Source organism: Diplotaxodon limnothrissa, linkage group LG23 (genome assembly GCF_057381915.1).
Source record: "Diplotaxodon limnothrissa isolate DT_005_m linkage group LG23, D_limnothrissa_male_GT1.1, whole genome shotgun sequence".
Classification (NCBI taxonomy): domain Eukaryota; kingdom Metazoa; phylum Chordata; class Actinopteri; order Cichliformes; family Cichlidae; genus Diplotaxodon; species Diplotaxodon limnothrissa.
In genome coordinates this window covers 2,913,517-2,941,190 of record NC_140617.1, presented here as the reverse complement: position 1 = coordinate 2,941,190, position 27,674 = coordinate 2,913,517, and the positions used below count along the sequence as shown (strand labels likewise).

At 39.1% G+C, this 27,674-nt stretch overlaps 4 protein-coding genes across 4 annotated transcripts; 1 reads left to right on the top strand and 3 right to left on the bottom strand.

The window, feature by feature from the left end:
- Positions 1-3,126: 3,126 nt before the first annotated feature.
- olfml2ba (olfactomedin-like 2Ba) lies at positions 3,127-10,004 on the bottom strand. The gene is made up of 9 exons (XM_085347694.1): positions 9,624-10,004; positions 9,241-9,504; positions 8,864-8,971; positions 7,890-8,048; positions 6,984-7,145; positions 5,664-5,892; positions 4,421-5,395; positions 3,922-4,098; positions 3,127-3,826 (listed from the first exon to the last, which is right to left on the bottom strand). The coding sequence occupies exons 1-9, from the start codon at positions 9,789-9,791 to the stop codon at positions 3,210-3,212; spliced, it is 2,859 nt and encodes a 952-aa protein (XP_085203820.1). The 5' UTR covers positions 9,792-10,004; the 3' UTR covers positions 3,127-3,209.
- Positions 10,005-10,179: 175 nt separating this feature from the next.
- LOC146607256 (uncharacterized) lies at positions 10,180-15,642 on the bottom strand. Its single transcript, XM_085347995.1, has 10 exons — positions 15,558-15,642; positions 14,862-14,937; positions 14,261-14,434; positions 13,018-13,161; positions 12,833-12,913; positions 12,697-12,744; positions 12,440-12,598; positions 12,022-12,168; positions 11,719-11,847; positions 10,180-11,613 (listed from the first exon to the last, which is right to left on the bottom strand). The coding sequence occupies exons 2-10, from the start codon at positions 14,893-14,895 to the stop codon at positions 10,850-10,852; spliced, it is 1,680 nt and encodes a 559-aa protein (XP_085204121.1). The 5' UTR covers positions 14,896-14,937; positions 15,558-15,642; the 3' UTR covers positions 10,180-10,849.
- Positions 15,643-15,775: 133 nt separating this feature from the next.
- LOC146607255 (uncharacterized) lies at positions 15,776-19,752 on the top strand. Its single transcript, XM_085348253.1, has 8 exons — positions 15,776-15,922; positions 17,120-17,251; positions 17,372-17,545; positions 18,120-18,221; positions 18,303-18,455; positions 18,547-18,651; positions 18,747-18,797; positions 18,896-19,752. Exons 1-8 carry the CDS (start codon positions 15,850-15,852, stop codon positions 19,693-19,695), a joined length of 1,590 nt encoding a protein of 529 aa, XP_085204379.1. The 5' UTR covers positions 15,776-15,849; the 3' UTR covers positions 19,696-19,752.
- A 3,967-nt stretch (positions 19,753-23,719) lies between these two features.
- Positions 23,720-26,308, bottom strand: LOC146607254 (uncharacterized). Its single transcript, XM_085347833.1, has 11 exons — positions 26,125-26,308; positions 25,822-25,964; positions 25,652-25,743; positions 25,249-25,513; positions 25,083-25,136; positions 24,913-24,975; positions 24,604-24,687; positions 24,415-24,506; positions 24,270-24,328; positions 23,988-24,131; positions 23,720-23,892 (listed from the first exon to the last, which is right to left on the bottom strand). Exons 1-11 carry the CDS (start codon positions 26,306-26,308, stop codon positions 23,720-23,722), a joined length of 1,353 nt encoding a protein of 450 aa, XP_085203959.1.
- Between the last annotated feature and the right edge of the window lie 1,366 nt (positions 26,309-27,674).

Here is a 27,674-nt window from a genome sequence, read left to right as displayed (position 1 = left end):
GCATTGAACCTTGAGTTACCCCATCATAACACAAATACTGTGTGTGTGTGTGTGTGTGTGTGTGTGTGTGTGTGTGTGTGTGTGTGTGTGTGTGTGTGTGTGTGTGTGTGTGTGTGCTTAAAAAACATTAAATACATTATAAAAATGCATTTTTATTTAAAATGACCTGTTTGTTTGTATCTGATTGCTATAAAATGGAGTGCTATAATCATTTCTTTCTGTCTCTGAATAAAGCAAATCTGATCAGTGATGTATCAGACATGACAGATGAGTTATCTGCAGCAACAGAGGCACAAACTCAGGAAGTTAAGTGATCTTTGAACCCTATCTGGCTAATTGTTCTGTTATCTGCTGGTTTCTATTGCTGTTGATGAAGATTTTCACTAGTTAATTTTTTCGGGTCTTCGCTGTGTTTCTATATTCATGGACAGGTTTGGATATTGTACATATTTATTGCTGTTATTATGTAACAGCACACATCTGTGGTTTAATCCAATTCCCTCATTTTTTTCCTTTGAAAAATTCAGTAGTCAAGTTTTATTTTCTTTCATTTTTATTTTGGTGATTTTTTTTTTAAAATAGCTTTTTTTGTTATTCCTGTTGACTCCAAAAAACATGTTTTTTTTTTTATATATGAAATAAAAAATGGCAGATAGAAAATCTATTTATGCATAAAAACTAGTTTCTATTATCCCGGAGCATAAAAAAAAGCTTCATCATATCTTATAAAAGCTCGTTTTTGCCACTGAATTAAAAAAAACATTCAACAAGTTTCAGTTTTCTGTATCAAAATTTCAACTTACTAACTCGAACTTATGAGACGATAAATCCTAATTGATATAATGGCAAAAAATGCCTTTTTCAGTTGCATAAACACTTAATAGTTACACTAAAGGCCTGATGTTTAACCTCTGGTTTCAAAAAACAAACTGTGAGTACTTCTCCGTCCACACAGCTCCTGCTTTTATTTACTGCGTTTGAGAACAGTTGCATTTTTGTGCAGAATTATGATGGTCTATGATCTGTTTTGCTAATTTGAGGGTAAAATTTGCACTATTAATGCAGAACATTGGATGTACTGTTCTGGCTTTTAATTTCTTATTTGTTTTTTGTCAAGCTATGAATAGAGACAGATCTTATATAATAAATCACATATAATAAATATGGCGATAAAGCGAAGTCGTCTCTGTATCGCTGTGCGTTTCTTGTCGTTGCAGGATTGTGCTGTGCTTCTTTTCTTTCTTTCTTTGCAAACAAAGGCCTTCTCTTTGTCTGTAAATTCCTTTCTGCTTACAGAAGTACATTTGGGTCACCACAGTGTTTTCGCTGCATCTCTGCTGTATATGGGGGCAAAGAAAAAGTACAATAAAAAAACTTGTTTTATTTTTATTTTTTTGTATGTGCAGAAACCAAAATAAACACTGGATTTTCTGTAGCCGTGTGTTCGTACCTGTTGAGCTGTTAGGGGAAACCCTAAACAGAATACGTTTGATTTTTTTTCCTCAGGTAGAAAAGCTGTTCCAGGGTATTTTCGCCCACAATAACTTTACAACCAGTAACAGTGGTTTAAATTACAGGTTTGAACAGTCATTCATTTTATGTCTGTATTTATGTTCTTTTCTTTTTAGTCCTTTCCTGCCTGGTTTCCTTCTATCCTCACAGCATTTGACTTTAATTAATACTTGCAAGCTATGATTAGAGCCAATTAGGTGTTATCCGTGTTTAGCCAGACAATGAAGACATTTTCTGTTAGCATCTCAAAACTTTATTGCAGTCTCCTCAAAGCAGTCTGATATGGAGGGAGTAAGCGCTTTCATGTGAGGAAGGATGTGTGGCGTATAAGGCTGAAAGTTCAAAAAGGATACAAAACCGTGTATGAATTCTGTTTCTTTGAACAGAGCTGTCGATCAGAAACATTTCGACATTATTCAGCTACTCTTTTATAGCATCCCGATGTTCATTCACCGGCCACTTTGTTAGGTACACCTGTTCAGCTGCTTATTAATGCAGCCGATCAAACTGCAGCAACTGAGTGCATTTAGGCATTGGGGAAACGACCCTATCCAACTGGTGAAACTGAACATTACAATGGGGAAAGGTGATTTAGGAGACTTTGCAGAACTTGGCGTGGTTGTTGTTGCCAGGTTGGCTGGTCTGTATATTTTTGCTGAACTACTGGGGTTTTCCCACATAGGCATACGTAGGCTTTATAGAGAATGCTCCAAAAAAAGAGGAAATATCCTGTTTGCAGCAGTTCTAAATGCCTTAGCGATACCAGAGATCAGAGAACTGTATGAGCTGTTGGACGGCATCAGTAACTCAAACAAACACTCATTAAAACCGAGCTATGCAGAAGAGCATGTCTGATTGCACATGTTGTAGTTTGAAGCAGATGGACTACAACAACAGAAGACCATGCTGGGTGCTGTCAGCAAGGACCAAGAAATTGAGGCTACAGTCTCCACAGACTAATCGACATTTCACTATAGATAAGATTGAAAAGAACATTTCTTAGTCTGAGCCTCCATTTCTGCTGGAACTTTCAGATGATTGGGTCAAAATGTGGTGTAAACAACATGAAGGAGCCAAAAGGCTCTCTTCCACAGCTCTCTTCCAATTATGTGCCCCTGAGTATTATTACTCACCATATCCATCTCTTTATGACGCAGTGTACCCATCCTTTGGTGGCTGCTTCCTGTCGCAAAGTTCAGATGAACTCAAAGTAGTTTCTTAAACATGACAATGAGTTCACTGTTACTTCACTGCTCACTCGTTAACTTGAAATGGCATCAACAACCACCAGATCGCAATCCAATAGAGTGCCTTTGAGATGTGGTTGAATGCCATCATGCAGGTATAGCTAATAAATGTTCAGCAACTATGTTGCTACCGTGTCAATATGGACCAAAATCTGAGGAATGTTTCCAGCATCTTCTTGAGTCTGTGCCATGAAGAATTAAAGCAGCAGTGTATACCTAGTAAAGTGGCTGATGAGAGTATAGAGCGCAACTTGATGTGTCGACTGAGGAGTAATTCTTATTAATTTATTTTAAGTAGAAATACAAAAAAAATCTTAATAAGAACAATTTTGAACACAATATATTGAATTTTATACATTTGGCCCCTCGCTTCTCTCCATACATGAAGCCATGTGGACTGATCTACAATCCATAAACCATAGTATTAACAATTACACTTAAAACAGATCCTTACTGAGCATCAACATAGGCAAACTTTATGTTGTATGTGACTTGGTGTCCATTGTCCCATGCGTACAAAACACCCTCCTTAGGATTGTAGTCAATCTGTGTGGTGTAGGTGTAGTTGTTGATGAAGGGCATTCTGGGAATCATTTGAGTGTTTGTGTGTGTGTCGAAGGCATATTCCAGGTTGGCGTCTCTTTGGTTATAGCTGTCAACAGCATACAGGACGCCACACACAACGAAGCAGTTCCCGAAGTGGTTTCGCTTGAGCCCCGTTCTCCAAGTGGTCTCCCTTTGCATGCTGAGGTCTGAGGGGTCCAGTCGACTTAGGACAACCACTTCCTGTAAGAAGCCCTCATCATCCAGTGCCGGGTAGATGATCCACAGGCCGCTCTCGTCCACAGCAAAGTCGATGTCCGAGTGGCTACGCCAATCCCAAGGCGACGATGAGTCTTCATACAGGGCATCGTGCAGCATGGTCCAGGCAGCCACGTAACGCTGTCGTAGGTCAAACTTGATGATGTCACGGGAGAAGGCGCGATTGTAATAGAAGGCCCCGCCATAGACCACATGGCCTGTGCCAATCCAGTTGTAAGGAAGCTTGTAGGAGTTACTGAAACGGCCTTGAAAAGATACGTAGACGATGAGATTTATTACATCTTATCAAAAAAATGTAAAATTAAAGCTAGTTCTAACTCCAAAAAGCACACATTCTTACCTTGCTTGAAAACTTCCAGGTTGCGGAATTCCAGAAGGTTGTTTCCGTAATAGAAGTTTGTCACATAAATTTTGCCATTATCAGATTTTGGATCCTTCATCCATGCTCCCTCGTTTCTGCCATAGGTGTTGTGAGTGACTGGCTCGGAGATTGTTGCCAAAGTGTCCTTGCACTCCTCTGTAAAGAAGACAGAGAGCTCTGAGGGAAGTTTTAAAGGCACTTTAACATCATCCAGACCTACGTCAAAGGGTCTGAAAACAATTAAAGGCTTTTGTTTTAACCAGCTTGAATCACGGAAAGGGGAGGGGTAACACAGAGAAGAGAGCCCTGTCTTGTAAAGTTCGGTCATTCACAAACAAATATCAGTTTCTGTTTCTCTAAATGAAAATGTGAGGTAAGTCCGTACATTTGAAGTGACATATGCTGACAATAATTTCTGGCTATACTCTGGCTCTGGCTGCAGGTGGACACAGATGGCACAACGTTCTTTATTATTTACCGGGTTTCTTTGGCCTGGATTCCTCATGCCTCTGCATCGGTTCGTCTAGTTCCATGTGTCCTTCCTCTTCCCAGCTGATTTTGTATCTCTGTTTGACCTGAGCAGCCTGTTTGGTAGTGGTAGTGGTGGTGGTTGAAGACGAGGTAGTTAATGCTGCAGGAAGCAAAGCTGTTGGTGTCTGTGGCAAATCTGAGCCTGAGAAGTTGGTGGATGTTGTTTCTTCTGGTTGTTTTGTAGTAGCAGCCTGTGTGGAGGTAGCAGTTGTGGCAGCTGTTGTGGGATGTACTGGTGCTGTGGTCGGGTCAGCGTGGGTTGTGAGGGTCATAGTAGACTCCAGGCTGGTAGTTAAAGGCTTTGTTGTTGGATTTAGTTCAACAGAGCCTGGATTAGCTGAAGTACTGCCAGCTATGGTTTGCAATTGGTCTTTTAGCTCCAGACCAGAGGGTTCCTTCACACTGGTGGGTGTATTTGTTGTTGTGAATGCTTGCGCATTTTCCTCCATCGTTGTATTTTCAGAGGCTTGGACTGAGGTTTTGTTCTTTTTCTGCTGACTAATACTTAAAGAAATGTTTGCTGCTTCAGTCAGCGAAGGGACTGGTCTGTTGGTGATTCCAGCAGTGACTGTTTGAGTGGTCTGAGGCACGAAGTTTGTGGTCCTTTGTTTGTTTTCTGCAATAGGCGGTCCAAGGCTGATGCTTCTCACTGTGGATGTGTCACTCGGTGCAACTGAAGACACATCCACTGATGTGGTTCCCATGGCACTGATAAACCTTTGATGAGTTTTTAAGGGCTCAGTTTCTTTTGTGTTTTTTGATTGGCTGGTCTTCTTAGGTGCGTGCAAAGGACCTGTTGTTTTTGTTCGAAACAATCTCAGTCCTTCTCTGGTCCAGGGCCGAGGAGATCTGGGTTGAAGCAGATTCTCTTCGATAAAGAGGTTATCTGGGCCGTCACCGCTCAAACCATGATACTCAAAAACTAAAAGAAAGAGAGGAAAAAGATTTGAGTACCACAAGAAAATGTTAGAAGCAGAGTTGAAATACAATCAGAGTTCTGCTGTTTGTTAGCTGAGAGCCAGCAAAGCTTCTGTGACCATCTCTCACTGCTACGACACATCCTGAACTGTACAAATGAATATAATTATACATCCAGAATAAACACTTCTCTCTTTAAACACTTTAAACACTAATAAACACTTCTCTCGTTGCTTTAATGCCGCTTAAGGTAACAGACAGATTGCACTCACAGTTCTCTCCAGGCTCCCCATCATCTGCCACCATCGGATCAGGCTCAGATTTATAAAAAGTCATTCCTCTGATAATCATTCCAGATGATCCAGCCTTTGACACCTGAGAAGCCTCCTTATTAGCGCTACTTTTGAGGGTCACCTGAGGTCTGACCTCAGTGATCTGACCAGAGCCGTCTGTGTGTAAGAAGGGTTGATTTTCCGCAATGACCTTCCCGTCAAGCTTTTCCTGTTAGACAACAAGGTACACACAACTTCTGAGGAAATCGTTCACTCTGTATTAAGAAGAGATCAATTACGACCCTTTGGCTATAAACTGTACAAACAGCTGTCAAGAATTTGGATTGGTGTAAGAAAGACATTTGTGAAATCTTGAATCATAACATGTTATTCAAAAAGTACGTTATGTTTTTTATTTTTTACTACCAGCAAAAGAGAATTTGGAGTTGTGTAAATAATGAGTCGGTGTGTGGCAAAGAAACTGTGTTCAGATCTAGTGAGGAGAATAGCATAGAAGAGCTGAAACTCCAACAAGCTACAATGATCCCAAATGATCCCACAGTGCAGAGGAAAGTTTTAATCAAAAACCTAATCTAAAACATTTGCCTTGTTTTACTATCACTTTAATAACCTTGTTGGACGTTTCCTGTAAATTTTCTAGTGAATCAACTGTGTTTAAAGTCCAAGACCATGCAATCCTCCTGGATGGGCTCTCAAGTTTATACTCAAGCTGTCAGGGACCAGGGCCCAGCAGTATGCTCTGTGGTCTGAGGTCTGCTATCGTCCTGCCAATCCTTTCAATTACATCAATAACTTTCTTTTACACGTTTCTGGGCCTTAATCATGGAGACAATGATTTTTATGAAGGACTTTGTGGAAAGAACACGTAATTGTTCCTTTTGCTTTGGAGGAATGTTAGCAGGCTAAACAGAAACATCTGACTGTGATCACTTCTTTGATACGTGTTTCCTTCAGCCAAAGCCTTGCATTCAATATGAAATATCAGTGGTGCAAATTAAAAGTGACTCCTGATACAATGTTATCTCAGTATATTACCCATGATGGCATGATGTACTGCAATCATGCAGTACTTGATGCAATACTTACTGAACCATGTAGGTATTCTCATTTTTAGTAACAAACATTTGCAGTTGAAAATAATTTTATTGTAGCTGTATTTAAATAGTTAATAAGAAAACAGTTATTTCACTAAATACAGGGAAATAATTACCTGTAGAACCCGGTAATTGTTTAGTTGCTACTATGTTATTACAGCGTCTCCATAGATTAAGCCTGTGATATCAGTATTGTCACACTTACCTCTGGGTCTTGATTGGCTGCTGCCCTGCTGACCTCACCAACTGTCTTCCCATCCTTATGCTGATTTGGAAGAGGAGTAGGTGGGCTTTCAGTCACACTTCCTTGAACAGAAGTACTTTCCCAAAACTTCACCTCATCCACAGATGGATTCAGAGACACCAACTGCATGCAAACATGGTGAAAGGTAAACAGACTGGTTCTTATAGAGCGCTTTACTCTCGAGTATTCAAAACACTTTATACACTTTGCCTCATTCACTTTTCTCTATTTTCTAACATTTACACACATCTCTCTACAAGTGACCTATTCATTTGCTATAAATGAAAATAATTGCTATGAATATAACATTAGATGTGCCTGAGTATAAGCCATCAGGCGAGTAAGCTGTTTGGGGCTGTATTTCTGGAGGTAGAGCAGGTCATCTAATTAAAAGGTTGGTGGTTTGATCCCTGGCTGCTCCAGTCTGCATGCCAAAGTAGTCTTGAGCAAGATACTGTACCCCAAGTTTCTCTTCGATGGGTTCATTAAAGTGTGAATATTAGACAGAAAAAAACGCTTGTGTGAATGAAGCACATCGTATAAAATGCTTAAGTGGAGTAAAAAGTGTTAGTTAGAGATAAATGTACTTTATGTAGGCAAAATTTGTTGTCTAATTTAATGACAAAAACTACAAACTTTCTTGGTTTGTGAACTGAATAGGGAATAGTTAGTTACAGTATTTTGTTTTCCCTTCGATAATATTCACATTTTGCACCAATTGTTACCAAGCAAAGACAGAGTTTGCTATGGTGCTAAAGACAGGCAAATACTTATCTGTGGAACTCAGTAGTTATGTAGTTACTATGTTATTACAGTGTCTCAATAGGTTAAGGCTGTGATATATCCATGTTAAGATGTTACACTTACCTCTGGGTCTTGATATGCTGCAGCTCTGCTAACCTCTCCAACTATCTTTCCATCCTGAGGCTGATGGGGAAGCGGAGTCGGGCTTTCAGTTAAACCTGTTTGACTAGTAGGACCTTCCCTGGGCTTCACCTCATCCAAAGGTGGATTCAGAGACACCGCCTAAATGCAAACATGGATACATCAAGCTACTAACATAAGTGTTATATTTTTGTTAACGATCAGCAATCATAACACTAGCAGAGGAAGAAAAAGTATTTTGTTAATATATTAATATGAATTAAATCAGGAAACCAATCAAAGTTTTAAAGCAGCAAAAACAATGACACACATAAAAAAACATCTTGTAGCCAGTTGTAGACCTCGTTTCAACTCTGTGGTTCAACTTTGGTAGGTGCAGGCTCCTATCTTTATTTTTTGGCGAACAGACTGACAGCACGCTCTGACAGGTGTTTTCAGTTATGAGAGTTGTACTCTCGTCTGCATAAGCACGCAACCCTCTGGTTCATTTTGCTGCACCTGTTCGAGGGGAAAAACTTGATGGTTTATGTTGCTATTGGCTCATTTCAGTATATGGAGTTCAGTGAGTTCAACAAACTCCCAACTGCTTCACTCGAAGTCCATGTGAGAAGAGCATAAACATTCAGGTAATGTATTAAATGTGCTGCTTTTAGGTAATTTGGAACTTCTATATGTTCGTGCTGTAATTACAGTTTTGCTCTTGTGTAAGTTTATAGACTAAAGCCCAACAAACACGTACTGTATAAAAATCTCTGGTAATTTACTGACTAAGAAAAAGGATCCAAAGATCCAAAGAAAAGCTCTGGCAGATAAAGTTCCACATGTAACAGAAACTCTGAGCACTGCTTCCTGGTCAAGCTTCTTGTAAATCTGAAAACAGCACCTAAGGGAGTCTTTAACAGGACCTCCAGAAGCCACCACTACACGCACACCTGTTGTGTTTTCTGTTGCGCTACCTTTTCGATGTGATCCACGCGATCAATGAGCTTGTTGGTAACGGAGTGCAGCTTCAGTAGATCCATGCCATAGAAGGATCCCTCCAGCAGCTCAAGTATGGTGGACAGCTAAAACAACAACAACAAAAAATGATCAAGTGAATTCCGTCAAAGTTAAAGAATTCATAACATAGAATGCATGAAGTAGGTACATCCCCAGTCCATTCAAACTCTGGTTGTGGTAAAATATTGATTATCCTTTTCGGAAATTGATAAATATCAGACATCCATGCCACCAGGGGTCCAGGTCCATCTACAAATCAACAGTCAGACGTCGCTGGAGCATGAACACCTGCGGGGAGGCTCTGGCATGATAAATGGTCAGGAGGAAACTTCACCTTGACATTTTCGTTCCCAGCTTCCCTAAGCTTTTTTAGCCTGTACTCTCCCTCGCAGGGGTTGACCGCTGATGGTGGGGCGATGCAGGCGCACTTGCACTCCGGTCCAGAAGTGATGGTCTCCACGGTGTAGAAGTCCTGCGCAGAGGCGCTCCCTTCTTCTATCCGTCGACAGGCGCTCCTGCTCAGGGGTCTGACAACACATTTACACCGACAGTCAGAGCCTTCCGACAGGGCTTTCACTTTGTCATAATCACCCAGCAGCTATAAAGAGAAGAGGACGGATGTATTTTCCACCAGCAATCGGGAACTTTTCAATTTTTGCGCACAAAGTGTAAAATGCAGGATATAAGGAAACACATTAAATGAGCTATTTATCCTACCTTGGAGAGAATGTTCTGTCGGCCTTCTATCTCCTCTTGCAGTCTGTCATTTTGCTCTGCACTGCTCTCAAGTTGGGACCTGGGATTTTCAGCCAGGGGCTTTGGCGCTCCAGATCCCCATGGAAAAAACGCGCAGCTTATCACGATGACAAAGCCTAACTTGTACATTATGTGAGGCTCACAGTGCGCAGATAAAAGAAATAACAAATAGCCCGTCACCAATAAATTCAGGTGCACGAAAAAGTCATAGCCTACCTCTGATTTTAAAAATCAGAGTGCGTGAAAAAATGACATCAAATATCCGGATTAGGTTCTATGGGTCATCTTTTTCAGAGTCACAATGAACGCAGACTGATGAGACTGAAGAAAGAGTGCACCCTGTGGGAGAGCAGCCGGCATCTGGTGCTGGAGCTACGCTGACAGGAGGCGGGCCTGATCAAACTGGCGAGGAGGAGTTGAACTGCTTCAAAAGACTTCAGAGACATGATGTGCAGCTTGTTAGTGTTAGTCATGATTAAAATGCAACCCCCAAACTCGGATTTTATTTCAGGTTCAATTTAATTTGCAGTTCCAGATTAAAGAAGGTGTAGTTTGACTTCATATGCAAACTTTATGCTGCTTTTCAAAATGCCACCAAGCCTTTTCACAGACGCTGGAGACAAGTTTCAGATGTGGATTTGCTGCCCTCTGGTGGCAACAGTGTTCATTCCAGTCACAAAAGACATTTAAAATTCTTCAGCGTTTATTTTTTACTTTAAGGCACATATAATTTATGTACTTATCTTCATTCTTTATCCCGTAGTGTAACGTGTACATATACATATAGACAAAAAGGACTTTGTATGTTCAGTTAAGGCATGTCGGTGCCATGCAAGTTTCCGAATCACAGAAGACATTTGCAATAACAATTAAAAACCCCATTGCCGTGATACCAAAAGAATTGTTCTTCCTTCTATCTTGTGACTCCAAGTATTTATTAAAATGCAGAAATTACCTTCAAAATTTTAAATATAATGCAGAGACCAAATAAACTTACAATTATCTGTTCATAATTACATCTGATCAGAGAAATGACTTTAAATCCCATACCATAGTGATTCTCATTCATTCTGAAAGTCCACTTCTGTATATTCAAATATCCTTGAGGTCTACTACCTCCCAAATGATGAATTACCCAGCTCAGTGCCCAGATTAAAAGTTCAGACTAGAATGAATGCTTCTGCTCTCTAGCACCCTTCAAGCTCTATTCTCTGCTCTGCTGCCACGGGGAGGATAAGGTGAGAAATACGACTCCACAGTCCACCATATTTGTCCAGGTCCATCATGTCAAAAGACACTGGGTGGCCATGAGTGAGGAATTTTTTTTGAAGGTGGTCATCCACCATCTCCTCAACAGCACACAAGCTAATCTTAGCAGGAATCTCGTCTTCTTCCCCCAGCAGTACAGTGAAGATCAGAAAAGTTTTCTTGTATGCGGCATTCTCGTGGTCGCAATAACGATAAAAAATTAGCGTGGAGCCCGGAGGTAGCTCTTCAAAGCGATGAATGACGGCTACAGGTTTGTCTCCATCAAAAGCTCCCTGCAACTTCCTGTCAATGTCCAGTTTGACGTGGTCACTGTCCTGGCTGGCTTTGCTGGCTCCATCTATGTGGAGGACGGAGGCGTTCAGGGCAGAAGAGTAGGCAGAGGCCAGGTCCCGAGCTAGGCAGTTCAGCGTCTTCTCAGCTCTGAGGCCTGCAGTGAGAATCAGACTCACGGGCTCCGTGGGCTGTGTGGTCTGAAGGTGTCTCTTAAGGTGGATCCTGCCCCTATTCCAGAGCTCAGCACGCTGGTTAGGAAACTGAGTCTTTACTTTTTCCAGCTGCCTGAGGAAGACGTCTATCTTCGGTACATCATTCGTCTGAGGCGGAGATTCTGGCTGAAGAAAATGCAGCGCGATAGCAACAATTGCCACTACTATAGCAACTGCTAGCAAGTATTTTCCACTTCCTACGGAGAAAAGGCCTGTGTTATTTAAACATCTACTTCATAACAAAAAGAATTATTTAAAAAAAAAACTATTACAAAAAAAAAGAACAAATGTACTAAGATTACCGCTAGTAACTTGTGGATCTTCAGTTTGACTAGCCTCTGGGGTGGTAGGACCGATGTTTTCAACATTATTACCGTGGTCATCTAACTGCTGTGTTGGGCTCTCAGGTTCTTGCCGTCTTTCCTCTGAAGCTGAAAAATTGTTCACAGGGAAAAAACAAGTTTACACAAATAAAAGATGGTAAAGAAAAGAAAAAACTTACACACTTCCAGTTTCCTCGTGGAGTCATAGAAAGTCAGCAGACTGAAGCAAAAAGTTTAAGGAACAAATTCTAATCCGTGATGTTCCAAAAAGTTCTGACTCACCATCTCCAAATTTATTATCTGAGTTGTTCGGGGCTGAGATGTTTTTCTTTAGCTCAGGTTCCGGTTCATCGCCCTGGTCATTCGCTTTGTCATTTGGGATTTGTAAAGTTAATTCTGATGGTTTGTTCGTTGTGACGCGACTTTCATCTAACGAAATAAAAACAGTTTAACTTTCACAACATCCTAAGACTTTGGATCTTTAAATATTTCTGATTCTTGTGTCCCATAAGATTAAGCAAGTGCTTCATCTTTAAATATGACTAGAAAACTTTTATTACAGCAGTAGTTTCCTTTTTAATCTTAGAACAACGAGGCTAAATGTATGTTTTAAACCAAAGTAAATATAGACTTTGTCTTTCAAATAAATCCATAATAATATCTGAATCAGCTGTTACAATACTCTGACAGGAACACTAACCTGATTTTGGCGCTATCGTGACTTGTTTCTCATTTTTTGATAACAATTGTTTGCCATCAGTTTGACTAGGATTGCTTTTCTTCTCCGTCTGTGTGCTGTCCTTATCGGGAGAATGTGCTTCTGCAACAGGTCGCACCTCTTTTTTAGACGAATCCCTGTCTGCAATAAGCACGTGACTCATTTATGTTAATTGCCCATGAAATCTGTCATATCTATTCAAGATCCCACACGTGGTCTCTTTAATATTCCTTCCTTACCTTGAATAGTGTCACTGAAGTCAGCACGTTGAGATGGTAAAGCTGTGGCTGATTAAACAGGATCAAAGCAATTTTTGATCAGTAGAAACATTTGGTAACAAATGTTCTCTTGACTCTGAACGGTTGAACAATTTACCTGCTGTAACTGTGTGTTCCTGAAAATGAGCCTGATCACTGTCTAAGTTCTCACAGGATCCGTCTTCACCTTCACTGAACTCTGTAAAAAAGAAATCACAGTTTTGTTTGTGGAGTCACAGAAAGTTAGCTGACTGAAGCAAAAAAGAATTCTAATCAGTGATGTTTCAGAAAGGTCAGACTCACGGTCTCCAGGCTGACAGTCTGTGTTGTCCTTGGCTGAGATTTCTTTTTTCTCACTTTCGCCTCCATCTATCCGATCATCTTGTTTATCTTGGGTTGGTGGAACAGTTGTTTCAGATGCTCCCTGTGTCGTGGTTTGACTTGTGTCTGTTGAAATAAAAATAGTTTAACTTCCATAGCAACCTAGAACTTCCGATCTCTACATATTTAATATTACTGTGCCCCAAAAATCATCTTGGATCAGGCATCTGCAGCATCCTTAATGGAGATTTCTTTTAACAAAGCCCAGGGCAACAGTAATTCCCCTTTTAATCTTGGAACAATAAGACTGACAATAGGTGAGATATGGAACATTCTCAGAAAACTTGACCTCCGACCTTGACCTTAAGTTGAGATCACTGAGATTCAAACTCATCCAAGGTTTTATTAGATGCACCTATGGTACGAATTCCAAAATCCTATGTCGCCTCATTCTCGTTATCACATTCAAAAACCTGGGTGCTAGCCCCGCCCACCCGGCAGGGTGCCGATGATACCCCATTAGCTTTTTATGGCTGAGGGATAAAAATCATCCTGATCATTGAAAATCTGTTCTAAGTCCAGCAGCAACAAAAAGAAAAGCTGCGATATGTTGGAACACAGGAAGACAGAGTCCTGCTTTTTCTTCTTTTGTCTTCCACTTCTTCACCTTCACCTTACAAGAACACACTACACACCATGCTGAGTATCCCAAATTTGATCCCAACAGTTCTTTGGGAATCACCTGTTTTAGTGCAAAATGCCCATCTTTAGCATATTTTAGAGCTCAGGTGGAAAAAATTATATGTTTTTAGCAAAGTAACAAAGATCCTAAAATACAATTCAAAATCAGTTCTTTGTTGTCTGTTACAACAGCGGCTCATCCTTGAAAATGAGTGAAAAAGCACTCAGTGTCCAAAGAAACGTTTTAAAACTCCTTCAGAAAGCCCGGAAAGCTCTGTCATTGCTATTTAACAATAAAGTCTGCCTCATTGGAAGAAAAAAGAAAGGAGGAAAAATGAGGGGTGGCTCAAGACTTATGTCTATAACAAGATTTGTAAAATGAATATGGCCATTTTAGAAGCACAGCAGTAACAAAACTTACAAATGACTAATAACTAAGACAAACAATGCTGGTTGATGATGTTCCAAAGTGGGGTATATAATATAACTGATTGTTGACTAATATCTGAATTATGTGCTGTAACACTTGGACAGAAACACTGACCTGAAGCAGTCCCTTCTGTTGTGGCTAATTTCTCTTTTTTTATTGTCTCCTTTTTGCAGTCACCACGATTTATAACATCAGCTTCACTTTCTTCGCTTTTCTCCTCCATCGGTGGGCTGTCCTCACCAGGAACATGTTCTTCATTACAACATTGTACCTTATTTTGCACCCTTTCTGCAAAAAACACGTTTGAATTTTCATTAATTATTTTACATTGGTGCAATAAATATATGTGCTATCCTTACAATGCTTACTCTCTCTCTCTCTCTCTCTCTCTCTCTCTCAATCTTTTCAAAAGGTTCAAAAAAGTAAAACTTAATAGTGATAAACATGTTCAAGATAAACATATTTGTTCTATCCAGATCTTGGTTATAACTGATTTTTTTGTATTTATTTACATTTCATCACGAGAAACAAATAACATTTTAGTTCAGAAACATGCTATAACTGAAGTAAATGCCAAATATTAACCGTACATGTGTTCAGTATTTCTTGAAATAGAGATAAACATTAGTTATGTCTGTACTGCTTTAACAATGCAGCGAGTCGACCACCAAACAGCAAACACTGGCTGAGCAACGTAGAAATATTAGAATTTTACCTGCTGCGTTCGGACTGGGGACTTCCTTTTCCATGTCTTTAGGTAGATGGTCTTCCTTTTCTTCACTTAGGGTTCACTGGATGGTTCAAGCGTGAATAAAACAAATAAACATTACATGTTTTTCTTTTTTATGCGAAGCCACGAGTTACAGTTTGTCGTCACATGTTCAAAGGTCCAAACAAATATTGTAAATCTGCTTACGTGCATGTCAACAGAGCCAAGCTCAAAGGCAGTCTCGCTAAAGTTAAAGAAGAACGAGAACAACCATTACGCTCCTCAACTTTTCAAACTGTCACTAAATAAAAAGGAAATATGTACATTGCATTTTGGAAGTATTAATTTGTGGCTGTGCTTTCGTGGATTTGCTAAATAACGTTTTGCTACTAAATCGAAACTGAACTTGCTGCGAGGTGACAGTAAGCAAGCCGAAGAAAAGCTAGTATAAATTATTGCGAGAGAAATAACTACTCGCCGGGAACTAAGCTCTAATGACATGCACGAAACGTAAATTGTTGGTAACCATAATTAAAGAGAACTAGCTATTTAAGTGACAAAGTTAACTAAGCTAGCCCAGCCAGAGTGATGCTAATTTAGCCAACAGTTACCAAAGCATTACTTGGGTGTTATTGTAAAAAAAAATGCCTTCGTGTAACTCAAAAGTCATAACGATACGCTTTTCTGATTACTGCTCCATACCAAATATGTCACGGATCATATCGCCGTAGATCATACGCTTCCTTAGCTTTCAGTTAGCATGTGTGGCACTCATAGCAGACTAAATTCTGAAGCGGAACGTTTAACAGTGCCTTTGTTTCTATAGAGATAACTAAACGTTGCACTATTTTCCGGGCGGCAACGGTGTCCTGTCAAGAAATGTCCCCCCAGCTACAGGGAAGTCCAGTGATTGTAGCTTGTTTGTGCGCGCGATGCTACGTCGCATTGTTTAGTTGAAGTTGTTTGGCATCGCTCAATTGAATTTGAGTTACAAATGGATACCAGAGACTCTGAAGATAAGCTCTCTCGTCCCATGACTAGATCGACACGACGGATGTCAGGTAAAGGTGAGCACTGTTCGAGTGGTATGTCAATTAACTAGCTTAGCCATCGGAATTAGCTCCCTCATACTCACAAGTTTAAAAGAAAATCAGATTTGGATCGGTGCTTTGGCTAATGTTAGCAGGCTTCACCGGTGTAAATGATCCTCAGATAGGAATCTGTATTAAAATTAACTTAATGTTTCAGTTCCTGGTACGAGTTCAGGCACAACTTTAAAACCAATGAGTTATCTCCTTACATTGAAATGCTTTGCTACATATTAGCCATTATCTATGTGAGGGTTTTTTTTTGTTGTTGTTTGTTTGTGTTTTGTTTTTTAGCGCTGTGTCTCGAAACAGTTTACAGCAGCAGCGAAGTTAAAATCACAAACTGACTTTCGCTTTTAGCACTGGCGGTCAGTGACAGGGATCAACGTTTCATTAAGCCGCTAAACACACTGATATATGGGCAAACTGTGAAAAGCAAGGTTGGACTGACTTGATATTGAGTGCAACTAGTCTGTGGAAATATGAGTTTTCCTTTTAAGAGCATTCTGAAGTCAATGACAGAGTAGTTCAAAAATGAAAATTCACAGGCTTTTACTGTGAAATCCAAAATAACATGGCATTGACGGGGCTACTGGAGTACACGGGTGTGTCATTTGGATGTAACATTAGAGTGTGTAAACAAGACTAAATGATATTTGTTATTATGTACTTAACATATCTGCAAATTAACTCGAAGCTTTTATTTTGCAATTAGGTTTCGAATGCTTTTATTTTGAAATGAGGGTTAATGTTGAAGCTACATTTACTTGAAGGTGGTTTTTATTTTGAAATCAGGTTTCCGCGTCTCTTGCCGTAATACTAGAATACATAGGGAACACAAAGCAAAATGGAGGCTGGCTGGACACCAGTTCTGTTTCAGGGTTTTTTCTTCTTTTGGCTGCTCCTGTCGGCGGTCCCCACAGGGGATCATCTCCGTCTTTTTCGCCCTGTCCCTAGCTCTGCATGTCCTCCTTCACATCATCCAGGAATCTCTTCTTTTGTGTTCCTCTTTTCCTCCTGCCTGGCATTTGCATTTTCAACCTCCTTTGCCCAGTATATTCACTATCCTTCCTCTGCACTTGTCCAAACTATCTCAGCCTTGCCTCGCTATTTCTCTAAATAACTTATCCTGAGCTGTCCATGTGATATACTCATTTCTAATCCTGTCTTCCAAAGGGTCGAGTTTTGAGGCAACTCCTAGGCAGCCTATAAAGAGGACCAAAAGAAAAAAAGCACAAGCTGACGCTGCTGATGCTCCTACATCAGTTAATGGTACCAAAGATGGGGAGCCTGACTTTGAAGATGGAGGTTAGTTGCTGGAATTAAGTATTTGCCTAATTTTAATGGCTGATTACCCTTAGTTACCCTCACTGTTCAAGGCACTGTTAAAAAACAAACAATCCGTGTCTATTATTTATTACCTAACAGAGTCCCCTAGCAAGAAGAGCCGACTGGATGCTGAAGAAGCAGTGTTTGACGAGAGCGCTGAAAGTAGGGTGGATGTTGAGGAATCATCTGGAGACATTCAGAAAAATGAAGACCAGGAAATGGATATTGAACGGGATTCCTTTAAAGTCACTGATCTGCCAAACATACACAAAGGTTTGTACTACAACTAGTGAACATTCATTATGAAATAAATCATAGAGATTAGATAATATTCCCTTTTAATTTATTTTTATTAAATGTAAAGAACAAATGGATAATACAGTAACTTAAAACATAGGGAGGCTGTATAAAGTGTAAATAAAACAGGACTGAATTAAGTTATCAAAACACCACATTTAAATGTCCAAAGATTGATTCTGTTCATCAACCTGTTCCAAAATCTTCTACACAGTACATTTGCTAAATGACTGAAACTATGACTATGCAAATGTACTGTTTATAAGGTTGGGGAAACCTGCAGTCAGCTGAGATTGGAGATTCTCCCTCTGAAAACGCTACGTCCAGATGAACAGAATCAGACTTTGGAGATTTACTTACCTGGATCATTGAGAATGCATCACATTTAAATAAAAAAAATTAAAATAAAAACAAAGGCAAACGTCTTGGACCAATACTTTATTTTCACTATATAAGCCATATAATAATATACAAATACACTTTGTGTTAAGTTACTTTTCTTTTATGACTTTATTAGGATTTTATCTTAAAAATCTTCTGCTTAACACAGATGCTCTCGGAGATAGGAACTTAAATCCCCGTGTAGTGCTTGATGAGCTCTACAGACCCAGTCTTAAGACTGAGGATCCCAACTTGATGAAATCCAAGAAAGGTAGAAAAATGCTCCATCTTCCTTGACATTCAGAGTGTTAAATTATGGTCTAAGTTATTTGACCTAACCTATTTTGTTTAGTTTCAGCAACACCAGCACCTAAAGCACCTGCACCCCCCACCAAGCCTGTCGCACAGATCAGCGCGACAGTGAACAGACATCATTCACCGGCTCTCAAGCCGTCCAGCATGGCAGACTACAAGAGGACGATGATGCTCAAAGCCCAGAGCGCTGGTATTGTGCTGCTCATATTCTGTATAGAAAGGTTGAGTGTCTGCGTGATGACTTTTGATCTTTGAAAAGATGTTTTCTTTTCTAAATTTAGCCTCATCTTCAGATTTATCCAAAGTTAACCACCTTACCCCAAGTGTGCATCCGAGACGTGTGAATAACGTTCCAAGAAAAGAGACTATTCATTCCAAAGAATCTGGTATTGCTGCTTTATCTCAGTATTCTCTCTCTGCAACACCTGCTATAGTGGTGACATCTGTGCATTAATATAATCATGTTTTCTTTTATTAAAAGACAAACAGAAACCTGTTGCTACCAAGACACGCCCCAGAAATTCCTCTAGAGGTAAGTTTGTCATTTTAATTATTATCTTTAGACCTGATGATGCTTTTTAAACATTATTTATTAACTTTGTGTGTTCTTTTGTTTCTGTGTTATTAAAGGGTTCACGTGGTGTTTGTGGGGTTTAGTTCGGCTGGTAGTTCTCCTGTTAGTTCTCCTGGTACTATTTGTGATCGGGACATTGCTGATATACAAGATCATCCCATTACTCCAAGACATGAAACGTGGTGGAGGGCAGTCATCCAGGGCTGTGAAGCCAGAAAGGTTTGCTGATCAATTGTCTGATCTTCAGACTCAGTTCCCCAGTCAGCGGCCTGAGTTGTGGAAGTTGAGCAAAATCCACCTGGAGAAGCACCTTAAAACAGCCCATCCCTCTGAGCCAGTCAGTCTGATTTTCACTGCAGGACAGAAGGCTGAGAGGACACTGCAGTGCCTTGCTCGGGGTCTGGCTGCTTCCTTCTCATCTGCCCTCAATGCCTCTTTCCTTGACATTGATGGAAAAAGCAAAGCAGGCCAGGACAGTGATAAGGTGAAGTTAGACATTGACAGTCAGCTGCAAGCAGCGTTTGAGGGAGAAAAACCTGTGGCCATCATTCATCGTTTGGAAGAGCTGCCACCAGGCTCCACTCTCATTTTTTATCGCTACTGCGACCACGAGAATGCCGCATATAAGCGGGTTTTCTTGTTGTTTTCTGTGCTGCTGCCTCAAGATGAGATCCCGAAGGAAAAGGGTTTAAAAGAGGTGGAAGAGATGGTGCAAGACTATCTTAAGGAGAGGCTGGTGGACACCAGTGGCAAAACGTATAATATAATGAATAATGATAAGTTTGGTGGTCTGTGGAGTCGCATCTCCCATCTTGTCCTGCCTGTGGTGTCTGAGGTGGAGAAGAAAGGATGCTAAAAAAACCAAGCTGCCTGATTCTTCTTTGCACTGTAGAAGGAGCTACGAGAAAGGAAAAACGTGGAAGTATGATGTGTGCTGTGATAATTCATTTACAGCATTCGATAATTGTGTTATTCTCTTTCTCTCAGAGATTACATTGTACTTAAATTGAAGTCAAACGCATATGATTTGGTTCGACTGCACAAAAATTTAAACAGTTTTTACTCATGCATGCATGTTAAAAGAGGTTACAGTGTTACACCATCATTCCACTTCACAAGTGTGGCGATAATCTTTTCTCATGTGCATGCAATCTACGAAACACAGACTGACTGAGCTGTTTAATTTTTTGTTGCCTGTTAAAGCCTGCATCGTTTCTCAGCAGCTTTTAATGACCATCTCATTTTTTCCGTCATCCTCAGCTTTTCTTTACTGGAACTAAAAAAAAAAAAAAAAAGTTTTGTTTTCAGTGAAAATTCATATTTCATCTTTTATTCTGCTGTCCAAGACAACCAGGTGACTTCATTTAATTCTTTATTTTTTGTGTGAGTGCTGGAAATGCTTGGTTTTGACTTAAGTGTCTGTCTTTTTGAGCAACAGCTTTTTAAGGTGAATATTTTATATTCTTTGCTTTTTTCTAAATATGTATATTTGTGTCATGTTTCCTGGATTGAGGTATTTTTTTAAAGCTGTGTATATGTGGATTTGATATTAAATGGTCTTTTGAACATGTTGTCACTTCACATTGTGAGCTACTTGCAATGTGGTTTATATCTGTAAAAATATTTTGGATAAATACTGATTAGCTCGTCCCAGACTGTGCCTTAAACACATATGAAGAATACACTGTATTTAATTAGAGTAAAAACTTTCTCCAGTCATTTATACTAGCGCACATGACAACATGTGAACTTGTTTGTGCTGTTTCCTGTCATACATCTCATTCCTCTTGTTATTCTGAGCACTCATAAACACCTGAATATTATCAATAAAGATAATTTTGATACATAGAGGAGTGAATTGTCTAATTGTTTATGTTAATAATGAGCTAGGCTACTACTGTTAGCTACAAATATGAAACTGAGGCTACAGTTCTTACAGGCTCAGCAAAACCAGACAACTAGACTGTAAAAATGGTGCCTGGTCTGATGAGTGTATTGTAATGTTGTGACAGTAGGGTCAGAATTTGGTATAGACAACGTGCGAGCATGGATCCATCCTTCTTTCTCTCAACGGTCAAGGTGTTGGTGGCGACATAATTCTTGGCATATTTTAGAGTCTTAACACTTGTTGAGCATTGTTTAAATGCCACAGTCTACCTGAGTGTTGTAACTGTTTATGACCACAATGTAGCCACCTGCATTAAAAAACACAACACACCATGTAACAAAGCTGTTAACCTCAAACTTGTTTACTGTACTCAGATTGCCTCCACAGTTACCAAATCCTGATCCAGTCCAGGACTTTGAAGGTAAAAATGTTCTAAATGCAAGAATGTGTGGGGGAAAAGTGAACTTTCAGTTTTCATCTTCACACACTTGTGTTTTAAATTTACAGTTACAGAAAAAACATCCACAAATGTTTAGATTGATATCTACACAAATATACCGAGAGCTGCAAACTGGTAATTCAAATTAAATATTTGGGGGGATGTGATGAAATGAAATTTAGATTATGATAAATGTGTAGCAACTGCGTGAGGCTATGATGTTAATATGGACCAAAATCACAAAGAATTAAGACAGCAAGGACTCTAATAAAGCATCCACTGGGTGTAACCTGTCCTTCTGTTTACTAAAAATTAAAGTCTCCAGCTGTGAAACGAGGACTTGACATCTATTCAGCACATAAGAAGTCAATCATTTACTAAGCAGGAGTTACGACTCACTTCTTAAGAAACCCGACAGTTCAAAAGTCCATTTCAAGATTATGTTTACAGACACTGTTTTGTATCGATAACATTAAAATTAGGTTTGACACAAAGTATGAATATGTTTTTACATTTATTTAAATGTGTCCAGATGAAGATATACATTGTAGCTGCTAGAAGAGCATTAGTACGGCTCTAAGAACAGGAAGTTACAGCAAGTTTAATCATTTTCTAAGCAGTTGATAAATGCATCTCTGTGTCTTGGCCGAGTTTAACTGAGTGAGTCACCAAATGGACCACAGACATAAACAAAGGCTACCTTTTACACAGCAGTGGGTTTATTGTTTTGAACTCAAAGTGAAATACCACAAAAGAAAAGCCATTTTACTGCTGAATCATGAGACATCAGTTTGCAGCTCATGCTGTAGTTTCATGGGGACGAAACTTGTGAGTGAGTGCTCCACTTCCACTTCCTCAAGTGGTCTTGATGAAAAGAGCATTTATTTGAAGTTTACACAGCTACATTCTGGCCTGAAAATATCGTAAGAGGTTTTTTTTGTGATCCAGACAGAGTAATATTAAAACTAAGTAGCTGCCGCCATTGTTGGAAACTGGAATTGGCTGAGCCGCGCTATGAATTCTGAGATATGGTGGACCACGAAGGATACACCCAACCCCTCCTTCAAACCTGTCAATCATACACAGTACAACATGCAGTGAAACGCTTACTGCTGTGCAATTCTCGACCATTAAAAATACAAGAATGACCTCAAATTAAATATGGAAATTAAAAAGGTTTGCAAATCAGCAGTGTGCAGATTTACAGTGAACAGTAAAAACAATTATTGAAATACATTATTTTGTTATTGAGTGCATGTACAGTGATGTGATATGCAGTGTTGGGAAGGTCACTTTGGCTCTGGATGGTGAGTAGAAGTTCTTGAGCATCTTCAGAGTGTTTGTGTGACAGGTCCTGTGTGATGTCAAGCCCCGGGTATGTGAAATTGTCTTCTCTCTCCACTGTTAAATATACACTGCCTAATAATGTCTGTTCTGTGTGGCTTTTCATTAGGCTTTTTTTCTTAATCTGACTGCAAGAAAATGCCTCCAAGACACGGCAAGGCTTTGAAATGGCAATACACAGGTGGATCTAACTTCATCCTCGAAGTACTGCTTAACTTTGATGAGAATTAATTTAACCTACGTTAGGAAAACTTCCCTTGAAAATGAAAAACAAGCTATATAGTGTGCCAGGGGCGTTTTTAGCCCAAAGATTTACTTTTTTTTGCTGTTTGTCTGTCGCACTACTAAAAATATAAAAATATTTTAAGGACTCTTCTATTTTTGGAGTGTATTTTTTTATGTATCTGTATTATATGATACACACACATTAAAAGTGAATCTCTGTCCAGAAAATACACTCAGTTTACTTTTTGCTCACTGTGAGCATCATTCATTATTCTCCCCAGTAATTAAGGTTAGGATATTTTTTTTTATTCCAATCCATTCTTCTTTTGCAGCATTTAAATAACCTTTATCAGATTTGTTACAGACATTTCAAAAAAGTGTTTTGCTTTTCTTTTACAAATGTGGGGATTAAATTGAGTTAAAATGTACAAAACAGTGATGTCATGTTTTGTGACGAGGACCCAGGCACAGAGAGACTTGATGAATTTAAGAATTTCATGATTTAATAAAGAAATTTGCAGACTTGCACAGAGATGGTAAAATTATGATGACTGATAACAGAGACGAAGACAACAGACGATGAGGACAGGGAGGAACAGGGGTTTAACTGCACCAAGGAGACAGTCAGAGAGAACTCGGGACAACTGGAGACATTTAGGGATGCAGGGACTGACAGAGACGGGGAAGAAGTCTCACTGTGACGAGTAAAGTTTATCTTGCCTGGCTGGGCAGCTCTCTGGGTGCTCAGCACCCCCAAAGCTCTGATCCTAGAATCGCCCCTGTAGTGTGCTAAAGCAATATGCAGTCTGTGTAGTCTGCCTGGTGTATTGAAAAATTACGAGATACAATAAATAAGACCCTCAAGCACTACTTGCATTAAATGAGGAAGCAGCAGGTAAACAGTGTGATATGATCAGTGTGATGTAACCATACTATATATAAACTGTAAGAGAAATCTGATTGTGATTCAAACAAACCACAAAACTATTGTTTCTGACAAGTAAATATACCAGCAATGATGGCTATAGAAAAAGAAATGGCTCCAGCGAAGAGGATTACTGACACAATATTAACAACAACATCTCTGAGTCTCCTCTGGAAATGAGAAAAACAGACATGAACTTGCTGCTTGTTTCTCTCGCTCATTCCTAAATGGCCTGTAACAGAAAAATACTAATATTATTATTCCTCATTAGATTTGATGCTGTATCTGATGCAGATTTTTATATTCAGACAGGCACAAAGCATTCACCTCGTTTTTCACTGCTCAAAATGACAATCCAGATTACATTCAGGAAATCCCATACTGTGAAAGCAATCATCACTTTCAGAAGCCAAGAGTCCCTCACGTTATTTCCGCACTCATTCTCCATAACACCAAGAAATATGACAGCAACTGGCCCAAAACAAACATGGAAATAATATCAGAGCAATGTAAAGGCAGTGGCAACTACTTCCACAAAAAAAGTCCAAACTCTTTTTTGATGGTGTAAAGTTAATACTCTTAAATTTACAAGTATAAGAATTTTCTTACTTGTAAATATATTATGGATAACAAAACAAACACTGGCAGCGTATTCACAAATCTTCCTTCTTGAAGAGAACGTGAAAAATGAAATAAACATTTTGCACAAATGTCAGTTGATATGTTTGCACATGCAAAGTGAAGTTAAACGTACCTTTCAGGACCACTTCTAATCCCCAGAGACAAAATTACTGTTCCAGTGAAATTAATCACTATCATCACACACACAAGAGCAAAGAAGATGACCTAAAAAATACATAAACACACACATTAAAAATACATGTGGGAAAAATTAAACAGATGTTGTTAATGAGACGGGTTTTACACCACCAGTTGTTCTCACCTTGGAGGAATCACCGATACTAAACAAGATCAGGGATGAGATTTCAACAGCCACACAGAGGACGTTGCCTGCTACCTTACACACCTACAAAATTTAAATAAAAACAACAGTGCATATAATAAGTTAGACAGCCTTGAAAGCCCTGAAAATCCATATTTTACCCTATGAAAGCAGGGGTAAGTTCCAGCACCCCGTGAACCCCCGGCTTTCAAACTAACTACATACTCAAAGAATTCTTGGAAGCAATACAAAGATGCAGGACAAGAAGAAAATAAAACACTGTGAGCACCAAAGGCCCCCAGCTCTTACCTTATTTATATGATGAAAAACAGCCTCACTGGCCAGTAAGACTTTGCCTATATTGGGTATTACCTAACAAGACATGAAGTAGAACACAATTACATTTCTTTTTGTTCTTTTAAGGTGGGGCTGAATAGCATTTAGTGCGTGTCTTGAGTATCGTTAAATATGCTACTTACTTTCATCTCTGCCACCAAAACACAATCAAAACACATCAGTGCAATACCTGCTCGCTGAAAGTAAATCAGAAACAGGGAGCAGTGTTGTCAAAAAAAAGCTCTTGCAAGGTTAATGAGTCACTTTGTGTACAGTGTTACAAAATCAAATCCACCTGTGGGTTCTTACTTCTTCTATGTTGGTGTTGCCCTTTGTGGTGCTTGGTGTAGTAGTTGTTTCCGGTGTAGCAGCTGTTTCCGGTGTAGTAGTTGTTTCCGGTGTAGTAGTTGTTTCCGGTGTAGTAGCTTTTTCCGGTGTAGTAGCTGTTTCCGGTGTAGTAGCTGTTTCTGGTGTAGTAGCTTTTTCCGGTGTAGTAGTTGTAGTAGTAGTGCGCTGAGGTAAGATGATATTCACATTTTCCCAGAATTTTACCCTTTGCTGAAGAAATGTTGCTCTGAAATATGTTAGAAGGGAATGAATGCTGATATAATTCATTTTCTGTTGCATTGTAATATTACAGAAATCTGAAGCAGGTCAGGTTCGATTTTCACCGTGGACGTCAGCCATAGAATATCAGAAATTTTAAAGTCACCTGAACATGATGTCCTGCTCTGCTTCTGTCGCAGTCCAGTTAACTCGGATCAAAGTTTTTCTGTGATTAAGTGTGTGACTAACAGCTGAATCCTGAGAAGAGTGGCAAAACATAAGAGAGCTTCAGATTTACAAAAAATGAAAACAATAAATCAAATTCCAACTACTTACTTCCAAAACACCGCATGTCAGGAGTTGAGTCTTGTCAGGCTCAAGTAGAACAAATCTTCCAGTAAGACGTGTTTCATCTGCAACCTCTCGAGCCTCTAACATAAACCCTCTAAAATATGTGGATTCCTCGCTCTTGAGCAAAACTTGAAAATTGTTTCAAAAATTCATCCGAGCAAAGATTTGGGAAAAAGAGAATGAAGAGAGATTGTAATAACTTGTAAAAAAAAAGGTAAATTACAATTACACCAGACATTGCTGTGATAAACAAATTTAACAAAATAAAAACTACAGCGTTCCCTGTACCTGTAACAGGCTCTCCAGGATAGCTGCCGGGCACATATTCAACCATGAAGGGGGGGTTTGTGGTTTGAGGAGCTGCACCATTATGATCGGGTAACATTGAGTCACATGCTTCTGGGAAGTAACCCCCTGAATACCCATGCAGCTTTGAGATGATGTTAAGACTAATCAGAATCCACATCCACATCTGTCAAATAAATATCACAGTGATACCCAGGTCATCCATTGGCACTCTAAATATTTATTTACTTCTGCAAGTATTCATATACTTCCAGCATGTAGACTTCTAGTGGCAGATTACACTGAAAGTGTTTGCTTTAAAGATGCTTGAGAGTATAATGTCATTGTCATTCATAGATTTGCGAGTATTGAGCAGCCGACACATTGCTGGACATAAATGTTAGGTTAAAACTTTTTCGCCTTTTAACTACTGTTTGATTACAAATGCAGTTTTGGTGGACAGAGCCAGCATGAGGTGTATGTGGATTTCTCTAGGAAAACTATTAGGGGGGAAAGCCGTTTTAGAGAGCTCTCAGTTTTATCCATTAAACTTTGATTTGATTTGATTTGATTGATTAGCATTCAAATTCAAATCTCAGTGAAAACAGTGAGAAAAAAAAAAAAAACAGTGAAAACAGAACAAAAATCTACCATAAAGAAAGAAAGCATGAGACAAGGCTAATCAAAAGGTATTGGCTGAAGCATTTGCTTATTACGCCAACCCTTTTCACAAAATATCTTTTTGTATGCAGCTCCTGTACACAGGGCTTGAAGAAAATAATAAAACAAAGCAAAAACCAAACAAAACAAACAAACAAACAAACAAACAAACAAAACAAAGAAAAAAAAACTTTCCACCTTAGATAAGTAACTACATCAAAGTAAAGAATCAAGAGGTTGTTGTTTTTTTTCTCCTTTTTGTTCTTTTCATTCTTGATATATATATTTTTCTAATACTCTATTTTTAAACATGTTTTTAAACAAGGAAAATGAACTACACCTTTTTAAATCACTGTCATAACTATTCCACAGGTTAACTCCTCTAACAGAAACACATCTCTGCTTTATATTTGTCCTCATCTTGTTTTTCTTAAAGAAATCTGTTCCCCTTAAGTCATATTGACTCTCTCTGACTTTGAACAGCTTCTGAGTACTGGGGCAAAGCAAGTTATTTTGTGCTTTATACATTATCTGTGCCATTTTATATTCAACTAAATCATAAAATTTCAGGGTATTCAGATTAATAAACAAAATGTTAGTTGGTTTGATTGGTTTATAATTCTTATAGCTCTTTTTTGTAACTTGAAAATATGAAGAGTGTTCGTTTTATATGCATTACTCCATATCTCCAGACAGTAAGTCATATATGGTAAGTCATATAAACTTGAAAAGGATTTCAACATTTCTCTGGCAAATATTAAACACAGACTGACAAAAACAACTGAGTAAGAACAGTTTCTTACCTTAAAGTAAATGTTTGCACACCACATCTAATAATGTGAATCAGAAAGCTAAGAGAATCAAAATAAACCTGAACATCTGAGTTGACAAAG